General features: G+C 42.9%; 1 protein-coding gene across 1 annotated transcript in view; it reads left to right on the top strand.

Annotated features, from left to right (window-relative positions):
* The window catches only part of PDE6G (phosphodiesterase 6G), a 187,725-nt gene extending 176,952 nt beyond the window's left edge, over positions 1 to 10,773 (top strand). The window contains exons 3-4 of the mRNA XM_078650774.1: positions 5,975 to 6,015; positions 9,032 to 10,773. Coding sequence (XP_078506900.1) covers positions 5,975 to 6,015; positions 9,032 to 9,108 — 118 coding nt within the window. The 3' untranslated portion in view covers positions 9,109 to 10,773. The remainder of the gene's footprint in view (positions 1 to 5,974; positions 6,016 to 9,031) is intronic.
* Positions 10,774 to 12,129: the final 1,356 nt, after the last annotated feature.

Raw genomic sequence — 12,129 nt, 5'->3', positions numbered from 1 at the left:
CTCCGCGAAGTGGGGAGGAAGCTACGCCCACCCAAACACTTTGCGCAGCCCCACTACACGCGGCCCGCCTCCCTCCCTCCTGCCCTCTTCTACATGCCTAATTTAATGTTAAACTGATTAAAAGTAATTAAAAAGGACTTACCTGACATACGGCGTCCCAGGGCTCCCTCTTCCTGCATGCAAGAAATGCACATGCCCGGGTGAGTCCATGCTGTAAACACAGTATATGGTTGAACAGGACGAGAGCAAATTAATACAAGGATCAGTACTTTCCAGCAGCTAGTGTAAAAAAGTGCACTTCAACCAGTTTTACTGAGTTATCTTTTATAAATTGTAAAGAATTCCTATTTCATGACCTATTTTAAGGGTTTTAAACAATGATGTTTTAGGAATTTTGTACTATGTGTTGCAATGGTTTTAATTAACTTTTAAAATAAACTTCAACAACAACTATGATCCTCCAATTGCGAGATCCTAGTCTCTGCCTCAAGGAGTCGCACTGGGACCCGAGCCGTGTTGTCTTCGATTTTAGTGAGGTGGGCGTGGATAGCAGCAATTTCCGCAGATTGAGAGGTTTTGAGATCTCTGATCTCCTCCAGAATTAAGTTGAGGAGACTCTTGGCATCCCATTGCAAAGTGAAGAATCTATTGTCCTGAGAGGAACTTTCCTGAATCAGTTCCGACCCAGATTCAGATTGCACTGCAGATGCGACAGAGGATACGGTCTTATCAAGTACAGCCAGCCCATCGTCTTTGGGAAAATGGAATTCAGATGGGCTCCACCCGGGAGAAGGCAAAGGTTGTGCAGGAGGTTGTGAGGAAGACTACTGCTGTCACAGAGATGCCCATCCTTACTAGAGTCAGGTGGCAGTTCATCTGATGATAGAACACTCTCCGCCCCCTCTGCTGCGGATGTTAATCCAAATTTAGCTTTCAAAAATAGAGGATATTTTTAAAGTTCCTTGTATTTTCCAGCCTAAGCGTCAACCGCGAGGGTCGTTGTCTTTGGATCAACCAGATTTTGAGAAGTAGAGGGACCGGCCTCAGGAGAAACAATAGGGACGGGGCTGGTACTCGAATCCAGATCCGCCGAGGTCCCCACAGATAATCTTGCTTGGAAAGCTCTGTGGTACCCATCTCAGAATTTTCTGCGAGCAGTCCCAAATCTTTCCTCAAGGCTGCAACGCGGTTTCCCCAGGCTGCTGCTTGTCCTACGTGTTTTTGACCCTTTGAACCAGAGCTGGGGAATTAAGATGGGTTGCAGCAGTGATTGTAGAGAGATTACGCATATTGAGAGTTGCCAAGAAGTTTCTTTTGCTGTTCCCGTGACAAATTAGCGTAATTACAAAATGAGGTGAAAAAAGGCTTTGGCACATGGAACTCCCCCAGCAACCCTCAACCAAGTAGTACAAGAAGTCCCCATGCACCAGCAGGCAGCAGAGCACATGTACTTACCCCCTTGGCGAGAAACCTAGTTGTCCCTGATGGCACAGCAAATGCCAATCTCAAGAAGTTGCAAGCCTGTTCATACTCTGGGAGATGGTGCAGAATGAACCAGATTTCTTAATTCAACTTTGATGTCCTCAGTATTTATTCCAGAGCAGCCCCGCTGGGAACAAAGGGCCCGGAACTTAGTGAGTAATAAGGATCCCACAGGCTGTACTGTGACTATAGACTAAAGTAACTATAGACTGTAAGTTATAGTCTGTTGATGGAAAAAAGCACTCAGGGCTTGTCCCGCTTTCCCCGTTCTTCTCAGCAGTGTCATTATGGGGGCTTCCATACCGGCTATTCTGCCGTCTCTTCCCGGTCAAGTATCCGCTGTCCGGGTGCCGGCCGGGAAAGAGCTAGGAAAGAGCCAGGAAGAGTGGAAGAAATTTCCACCCAAATAGATGTCTGGTTACCTCTGTGTTGAGTTGAAGCTTAGTGCTTGTTTTCTGTTTTGAACATGAAATTGCTGAGTTCTGCAGGACAGATTGTGAAAAGCACACTTCACAAACTCCCGCTCCCATTTGTGGAATCCACCGCAGCCATTCTGTTGCAGTCTACATAGAGAAAAAGGGAGAGTGTGCATGACTGGTTTGGTCGGCTCCAGAGGGCCTACCAAACAGTCAGGGCCCACAACAGTGGACAAGCCACTCCCCTCCTGCCCTCAAGCAGGACCGTACATCCAGGCAGTGCGAGAAGCAGAAACATAATATGGTAGTTTTACCATTTTATGTTTCTGCTTCTCCCACTGCGAAAAACCTATTGAGAACCCCTCAGACCCAAACAAATTTCGGCCGGTTACAACCATTCCCTTGCTATACAAAGTACTAGAAAAATTTGCTCAACAACAACTGAGTCCCCATTACTGTATTTAAGCTACTAAATGACTACCAACCAAGGTTCAGATCCGATTACAGTACAGAAACAGCAGTTCTGCACATAGTAGATGACGCTCTGCTTGCTCTCGACTGTAATGAAACCTGTCTCCTGATCCTTCTTCACCTACCGTCTGCATTTGAAACAGTAAACCATCCTAAATTATTGGACCGCCTGGAGAATAGCATGGGCTTATCGGGAAAGTCCTGAAATGGTTTTATTTCTTCCTAGAGAACATATCACAAAGATTCCTGGTGAACAACAAGGTATCCCCACCCTTTCCAATTCAAATTGGGGTTCCACAAGGATCAACTCTATCCCCCTCACTATTCAATCTGTACATCGAACCATTAACAGAAGTATTACAACAGGCCAACATTTCCTTCCACATGTATGCAGACAACACTCAGCTGTATATGAAGATCTCATCAACTGAAGAGTTCAACATAATGAACCAAGCACTACAGAGAACAGTTGAATGGCTAGCTGGCAATCATCTTAAGCTCAACTCATAAAAACATTAATTCCTTCTGATCTACACTCCTAAAGGATCCACCAGGATTAAGGAATGGACCAAGATGATCCCTGCACTAAACGGTACCTGGATTCTAGTAGATTCAACTAAGTCTCTTGGAATCATGCTGGATAAAGAATTAAACATGCAAACCCACATCTGCACATTGGAAAAAAATGCCTGTTTCCATCTGCGGTACCTCAGAAAATTGAAGCTGTTCATCGATTCAGGTGATCTTACAATGGCAGTCCAGGCGCTGGTCATATCAAGAATTGAGTATGGATGAACAACTTTATTAGGACTTCCTAAGATCTCAACAGCTCCCCTAAGAGCTTGTTTTAATGCAGCAGCTAGACTTATAACGGGATAAAGAAAATTGACCACATCGCTCCTCATCTGAAAGTGGTCAATTGGCTACCGTACGATGCAAGAATACAGCTAAAGATTGCATTTATGAAACACAAGGCAATACACCACAACATTCCACATTACCTGGCCCAGACAATTACGCTGCCTGGAGACAGTAGACCCTCCAGGTGATCTGAAGATTTTTTTACGGAAACCAGCATCCTTCCGTAAGAAGAGAACATATGGTAGAGCGTTCACGGGAGATGCAGCAAGGATTTGGAATTCGCTCCCACCGAATATTAGAAGAATCACCAATGCTCCGTGATTCAAAGAGGAGACTAAGTCCTTTCTGATGGGTACATTTCTCCCATAACAAACAACAGGGATTCCTAAGACTTTTCTGAGATCTGCAATCAACCCGGCGATCCTCTACATTCAGCTATTCAAGTAGGCTACTGTAAGCAGGATTAAAGTCCTGCTAATCGCAGAACAAAGAAACAGCTCATTTCACGAACCAGTTTACTGTCATTGATTAAGCTCTAATGGCTATATTCAGCTAGGATGGATACAGTGAGTCCCTTCGACTGTCAACAGTGATGTTTTCTATGGACAGGTACCTTGATCAATCCACAGGTATATTTGATTAGACTAGCAATAATATAACCAGTGTGGCTATCTAAGATCTCACTAGTGGTCTTAGTTTGAAATTTAAATATGATATGGCATGCTTTACTGTAATATAGTTTAGTTTAGTTTCAGTTTAGTTTATTTATTTCTGCATAGTTAACTAAAACCATTGCAATAGTAACACTACAAAATTCTTAAAACATCGTGATTAAAACCAATTAAAATTCAAAGATGAAAATTCATTGCAGTTTAAAATCACATTTAGGTTGTGCTAGATTTAAGGAAAAGTCAATAGGTTGCTGGATGCTGTCATGTGCTGGTCTCACATTATCTTTATTCCTGCCCTGCTTGCCCTTTTGTCCGATCAAATTTTCTCTGTTTATTGCAGGATTTGTCTCTCTGCTGCTGGTAAGCATCTTTGATGAGGTTCTGCTAAGTCCCTTTTTCCGTCTGCTAGTCAGCTTTGCGCCTATGAATTTTGTGAAGCACATTTTGGTATTTTTGGCAGTTTTTGTTCAGCCATCGACAGGAATTTTGCCAATCTGCAGTTTAATTGAATATTTACTGGGTTAAAGCAGGCCAGCACTGCTTGCCTTCTGGTGCGGATACCTTTCTGTTTAAGAGGTTCTTTTAGGAGCTGTTGCCGCGCTTCGTCCAGTTCTTCGCATAGGCAGATTAAGTGAAGAATATCGCCATTCTTGCTGTTGCTCAGCCTGCAAGTATTTTGTCCTTAGATTGTTCTGTAATCTAGTGATTTCTAGTATTCTTCATTTTATGTGGCTTGTGTAAGGGTAAGCTTATGCCAATGTTATTGGAAATCATATACATGTACTTGACGTTAAAGAATTGGATATCAGCTGATTTTGAAAGTGTTTGTAAAGTAGATTGCTCTGACACCTAAGTTTTGGGTGTTATTTGCGCTATAGAAAACATTGAATAAATAAATAAATAAAATGGAAACTGGGGAGAAAGAGAGAGAGGAAAATGGGATAAGGGGTTAGAAAAAGTAAGGGAAAGAATCATTTAGGTATCAGAGACTGAAGGACAAAAGACAAAAAATGGAAATAAAAAATGGGCAGTGGAAAAATAAGAGGGAAGGACCATCATTGTCTGAGTTCGTTTAATTTTACATCAGTAGATAAGTTTGGGGTACTCTATACCATCTCTGTAGTTTAGAAAATGGATGGGTTTACCAATAGTCTTTATTCATACTCCCCATCATATTTGTACCCGGAGATATGGCGGTTGGGCTTTTTCTTACCTTGCCCCCTTTCACTGGAATAAACGTTCATTCTATATTCTATCTTCTACCAACTTTGCCAGTTTTTAAAAACTTTGAAGATCATGCTATTTTAATGGGTTGTCCTGTCTTAAATCTTGGAAAGTGCTGAGATACCACGTTCTTTTAACATAACATAACAAACACACTATGGCGAAAAAACGGTGTTCATTATCAGGTGCCAACATACAATGTGAGACTATGGTGATGTTTTAAAGTTTTTAAGATAACTGAAAAAGATATTAATTAGACGTGCTGCATCCCGAGTAGATACCAAACAGTCGATGCGGCTAGTAGATTTCTTCAGCATGAGAGTGTGAGCCAGGAAGAATACCCTGGCAGGACGTTGGTAGGTCAGAGCTGATAAACAGAAAGGCAGCCAGGGAAGGGAAGTGACCTGCGAGGATTGACTCAGGAGCATCCCCACGCCACCTGGTTCACCCACCCACAACTAATGAGACGCTTTCGGGCATGACTTCAAAGGGGGCTGGACGAAGGGGTGTTTGGGTCGATGAAGCTAAGGCAACCAAGCAAAAGATAAAGAACAGGGAATTCAGTGTGTACCTTTTATCAGACAAGGGGCAGACTGAGCCTATGAGGAAACTAGGACATTAATGACAGGCCTGTGACTCTGTAGTGCCGAGAAAAACATTCTTTGTTTATCAGATAATTGTGGGCGTTCCTGTCCCCATTGTATTGAAAAAACGCTTTATGGAATGTAAATAAGTCTTTAAGGATTTTATGATTTTCATTTCGATGGCTCTTTGAAAAATTCTTTCAATTGTTTGATCGGGTCCAGAAAAACGGACTTAATATGTGTCTTATCTTCCATGTTGCTGCAGGTTTGGAGACGACATCCCAGGGATGGAAGGACTTGGAACAGGTACAAAACCTACCAGTACAAAGAGCATTTTATTTCTTCAAAATGACTTAACAAAAGTCTCCTGTTCCCCTTAGTTTTGCTTTTGGTCTTCCTAGTGCTTCAGTCTACAACTCATGTTCAGAAATTCTGCAGACAGACAACCCTTGCCTCACTACCTTACATCGAGGGTGCAAAGTTTATTGTTAAAAAAAATGTCCAAGCGTGAAGCCTCAGCATCAGTAATACTCATTGGAAGATCTCTTCATCCAGATGACTTACTGGCTGAGTGTCTAGCATTTGGCTGATAGGGAAGCAGTACACGCACACACCGCATTGCCTCAATGTCTACAGCACTTTATTGCGGGGTGTGTGTGGACATTCATGGATACCTCATTGCCACAGTTTATAGAACACACCTTAGGGTTCACAGACACAAGTGAGTGCCTCGCTGCTTCCTCTCTTCTCTACCCCTAGCACTGGTTGAGGATCAGATGTCAATGTATCTCCCCTAAGGATGCCTCCTCACCGCTGTGTCCATATCACTATTTGAGGAAAATGTGCTCATGCTAGAGCCTCCTCACCTTTCAACCCAGAGCATTTTAAGCTTCTGTTGAGCTCAGGTGGGTTGTTCAGACACCACACTCTGCTGGTTTTAGTTCAGGCGTGTTTTCCTTTGTGTGCATTCTTCTCATAACATATTTCACCCCTAAATAGGCTAGTAAAAACAGAAACAAAAGAAAGCCCAGCCACATGGCGCTGGAGATCCCAGCTCCTAACACTGATGCTCAATGAAGAGTTTGCCAGTAGGAGTACCTTTAAATTTAACACCAAAGGCTAGAGGTAAACGGGATTATCAAGGAAGTCAAGTCAAGTCAAGTCAATTAATTTATATAGCGCGCTACATACCCAGAGGGTCTCAAGGCGCTTGAAGAAGGGTGGGGAATTACTTGTCGAATATCCAGGTTTTAAGTTGCTTTCTGAATGCTAGGTGGTTCTGAGTGAGGCGAAGGTGAATGGGAAGTGAGTTCCAGGTTTTAGCCGCCAGGTAGGAGAAGGATCTTTCTCCCATGGTGGTTTTGTTGATGCGAGGAACAGCAGCAAGGGCTTGGTTGGAAGAGCGTAGCTGGCGGGAGGGGGTGTAGAAGGAAAGTCGTGTGTTGAGGCATTCGGGTCCAAGTTCGTAAAGTGCTTTGTGTGCGTGGGTTAGGAGGCGGAATGTTATCCTCTTATTGACGGGGAGCCAGTGGAGGTTTTTCAGGTGACCAGAAATGTGGTCTTTACGCGGGATGTCTAGCATGAGTCTGGCTGATGCGTTCTGGATGCGTTGGAGTTTTTTCTGAAGTTTTGCGGTGGTACCGGCGTATAGGGTGTTTCCGTAGTCCAGGCGGCTTGTAACCAGTGCGTGGGTGACCGTTTTTCTAGTTTCGGTGGGGATCCAGCGAAATGTTTTTTTGAGCATGCGAAGAATGTTGAAGCAAGATGATGAGATGGCGTTGGCTTGTTTGGTCATCGAGAGTGAGGAATCCAGGATGACGCCCAGGTTCCGTGCGTGGTCCGTCGGGATGGGTGCTTTTCCAAGGGCCTCTGGCCACCAAGAGTCGTCCCAGGCGGAGGGGGAGGTACCTAAGATAAGGACTTCTGTTTTGTCTGAATTCAGTTTCAGACGGCTGTGCTTCATCCATTCGGCTACTTCTTTCATACCTTCATGTAGGTTGGTTTTGGCGGTGTTAGGGTCTTTGGTGAGTGAAAGGATCAGTTGAGTGTCATCAGCGTAGGAGATGATGTTGAGGTTGTGTTGGCGTGCGATGGCCGCGAGGGGGCTCATGTATATGTTGAAGAGGGTGGGGCTGAGTGAAGATCCTTGTGGCACGCCGCAAATGACTTCAGTGGCCTCTGACTTGAATGGTGGGAGGCGGACTCTCTGAGTTCTTCCGGAAAGGAACGAGGTGATCCATTCCAGTGCTTTTCCTTGGATTCCGATGTTTCTGAGGCGTTGTAACAGGGTGCTATGACAGACTGTGTCGAAGGCTGCGGAGAGGTCGAGGAGGATGAGGGCGACTGTGTCTCCATTGTCCAGTAGAGTTCGAATGTCGTCTGTTGCTGCGATGAGTGCGGTCTCAGTGCTGTGTTTGGCTCGGAAGCCGGACTGTGAGGAGTCGAGGGATTTGTTGGAAGCGTGTAATTTCGTGCCACATTTGATTTGCACTAGTGAATCTGAGCATAGTCATTTACATGGCATGTCAGATGCTAGCCAGCCTGGCTTGCCCATCGCTCTATCCCAATTCTACCTGCGCCAAAGAGCCTGGTCGTCTGGAATTAATCAATTTTCACATAGGCAAAGCACTATTGAAAACTAGTGGTGAGTTAAAATGTAATGTAAGGCAAGTCATCAATTCGTAAGCTGCTGTGGCACCGTTGTGCGGCATCCAATACCGTATTGTCTATACACTGAGCTCAGCTAGGCAATTACTTGGAAATTTACACCAGTGAATAATATCTTGCAACCAAGTATAATGCTTAGTATTCCCTACTTTGCTCTCCTATGTTCAACAAAAACCATAAGAGAAGCAATGATATTGACAAAGAGGTGGGAGCGGTTCACTGTGCAAGTTTAGTGAGCGCCTACCTGGGTCTGTTGGGAGCTTCTTAGCTGCGTCTACGTCATGTGGTTGGCAAGGTAGGAGAATCAGGCACCAGGGGGATGCTGAGGTTTAGATACATTGGAAGAGTCGCCCAGTAGACACGGTGTCAATGCATGGAGTAAGAGTACACCATCATATGGAAAGTAATCGTCACGTTCTGTATGCCTTATTCTTAGAAGAAGGTCAATGGGTGTAGCCTGGAATAGGGTATGGTCCCAGCAGGGATGGTGAAAAATGTCCCAAATAGAATTCAAATTTGCCTGAGATAGATGCGAGGGCTTTGTAGCAGGTAGAAACATGGGACAGAGCTGTCAAGCCATGTCTGATAGCAACAGATGTTCGCTTTCTTATGTACGAAGTGTTCCCTCTAACATCCTCTTCTGTCTCCTCCTCAGATATCACCGTCATCTGCCCCTGGGAGGCCTTCAACCACCTGGAGCTGCATGAGCTGGCGCAGTACGGCATCATCTAAAGTCTGCATGCACCCCGGCCGGCGGGACCTGCCCACCTCTCACCATGTTGCCCCTGTTCTGTAATGAGATGTAGTATGTGTAGGACAAAAAGCATGACTTACTAAAGCGAACAGTCCACATACAAAATAAAAAATACTGTCATTCCCCCTCACAAACATATATCAGAAGATGGGTACATGGGAGGGAGCACTAAAGGTACAGACAAGAAGGCCTGGTCCAGCGGTTGAAGGATTGTTTAGGTTCAACACAAAAGGATTGTGAGTCCCCTGCTCCCACTGTCACTTAATGTGATCCTAAGCAAGCCACTTTCTATCTGTGTGCTTAGGTAAATCACCTTAAGGTTCTGTGAAGTAGGCGACATATTTGTCTTACCCAATTCAGACATCTTCTAAGACAACCAAAAGAGGCAAATCTGTAGGGCCATGTTTATGTATGGAGCGAATCGCTTTGCTTGCAATAAATCAAACCCCTTTCCTCACCGCTTTCCTTGCTACTGCTTTTCCTGCTTTTCTTTGAAGAAAAGGCTATCGAAAAACCATTACTTGTACTGAAAAGTTTGTACGTAGGTCACTGTGTGTCTTTTATGCAGGCAGACAACACCACCAATTATTTAAAATAGCTCTGCTCCACACATGTAATGGAGAAATAGAAGTGATAGTTCCAAATAGCTGAAATATGTTGTATGTTTGTATATTTCTAGCAGAATTGCTGGTAAATACTTATTACTGTCGTGCAACAAGCACAGTTGCTACAAAGAGAGATGGGTCCAGCTGCTGGGGAACATTCAATTGCCCTGCAGCCTCTAGAGCAGGGGTCTCCAGCCAGCAGCTTGTGATCTACTGTGGCTCTCCAGCAACCTCTGAGTAGCATATAAAAAATGGAGATTATACAACATTAATAATATTTATAGCTCTCAATGCGTTTCATTGAACATAAGTAACTCTCAGTACAGAAAAGGTTGGAGACCCCTGCTCTAGAGCTAAGGAATATGCACATTTCTTTACCTGATCTGTTACTGATGCGAAAAGAGCTAGGCTGACCTATAGGAACATCTATAGATTTCCGAAACCAGAGAGTCCAATACCCTGGAAAGGGAGAGAGTCAGTCACAGGGCAGGTGATCGTCGTGTATGATTGACCACGCCCCAACTCTATTATCCTTTCAGAAAGCTTGCAATCTCAAGAAATATGCAGGATTCCGTGTGAGCCAGTGTGCTTCCTGCTTAGACTTTAAAGTAGGTTGGAGGCAGAGAAGATACCAGAGGAAGGGTTTGGGGATCTACAGGGTCCTACTAGAAAGGAGAGCAGCAGAGATCCTCGAGGTTCTACAAAAGGATCTTTGAGACCACCACAACCTCAGAGGTGATTTTTTATTAAAGTTTTAAAGGTTTTATTTGATGAATGAAAAAGAAGTATAACATAATACAGATAATACAAGATTGGTATCATAAACTAAAAGAAGATAATAATACATCTTATTAGAAAGAGGAAGGGGAAAAGGAAAGAAAGAAAAAAGGGGGAGGGAAAGAACAAGCGAAAGAAGGAAAAAGGGGAAAATATCATAAATGTATAAGCAGAACAGTATTACAATAAAACGTTCCTAATGTATTATATTAGCATATAACGGTAAAATGGAAATAAATAAAACAACAATGGTTACAAAAATCAAGGTGGTTTGAGTACTTCTTCAATGGAGGGTTCATGTAAAGACATCTTTGTAGCAGATACATTTAAAAATTCATTGACAGGCAACCAAAGTAAGTCTCTTTTAATTGCAAGCGAGATGGGATATACATAAGCTCTATTCAACCTATGATTATAGCAGATACCATACCAACATGCCTGAAAAGAAACCGCAGAGGTACCCTTCCATGATTTTGTAATTTGCTGAAAGGCGACAGCAAGGAGTAAATCAATAATATCAGTGGCTTACGACGTCAAATTTCCGAAATACTCCCCAGAAAAATAAAAGTGAGGGAAAATGGAATATGGGTATGAAAAATAATGTTAATGTGCTGCCAGACTCGAGACCAAAAAGCATGAATGAGTGGACAGTTAAATAACATGTGTTTGAGGTCAGCGATGAATAAGCACAGGACCAGCAACTAGAGGGAATGCTAGGGTCAATTTTGTGAAGTTTAGCAGAGGTAATGAGAAGTCTATTACAAACAAACAAGTAGGGTCTGTGTTGTGTTGGCTGCTCTAGAGGACTTCCATATTTTAGCCCAGATCTTATTCAAGAGTGAAATGGAGAAGGAATCACCTAGGTCAGATTCCCAACTAAGTTTCACTTCTAATTTATCTAGCGAAAGAGCGATGTTAGTTAAGGATTTATAGATTTGAGAGGCAGAAGGTGTATTGCATAAAAGTGAAGTTATGCTAGAAGAAGGAGGGACAAGTGGAAGGTTAAAGGATAAATCATTATAAGAAGATTGAGTTGTTTCAGTTAAAGATAAATATCTGGTTTGATATGATGAGGGAAGGGAAAAACGAGATTGCATTATTGGGAATGGGATACAGACGCCATCTTGAAAAAGCTGATAAAAGCTGACCAAGAGCAAACCAATCCTTCCCAACAAAAAAATGTATTATTACATTATATATGTTTATTATACCATAGCGAAGATTGATTAAGAAAAAATGCAGAATGATAGGAGTGAAAATCAAGGTAATTAACACCTCACATATATTTAGTTTTTTTAAAGTTTACAAAGGGACATTCTTGCTGTTTTGTTATGCCATTGGAACTTGGATAGAATAGAAGGCAGCTGTATATAATAGGATTCAGGAATATTGATTGGGATATTAGATAAATAAAACAATATGATAGGGACTAACATCATTTTTATTATGGTATCTAGTCGACCCCACCATGATAAGTACAGAGGGTGCCATCGCAAAGTGGATACAGATACAACTGATAGTAACTCTTTCAAATTTAGAGCGACAGTATCTTTAATAGAGGTAATGAACTATAAACCAAGATATTTAATCTTATTTGAATTCCAATGAAAAAATGAA

This window comes from Lissotriton helveticus, chromosome 7, assembly GCF_964261635.1.
Source record: "Lissotriton helveticus chromosome 7, aLisHel1.1, whole genome shotgun sequence".
NCBI lineage: Eukaryota > Metazoa > Chordata > Amphibia > Caudata > Salamandridae > Lissotriton > Lissotriton helveticus.
This window is presented reverse-complemented; position numbering and strand designations above follow the sequence as displayed.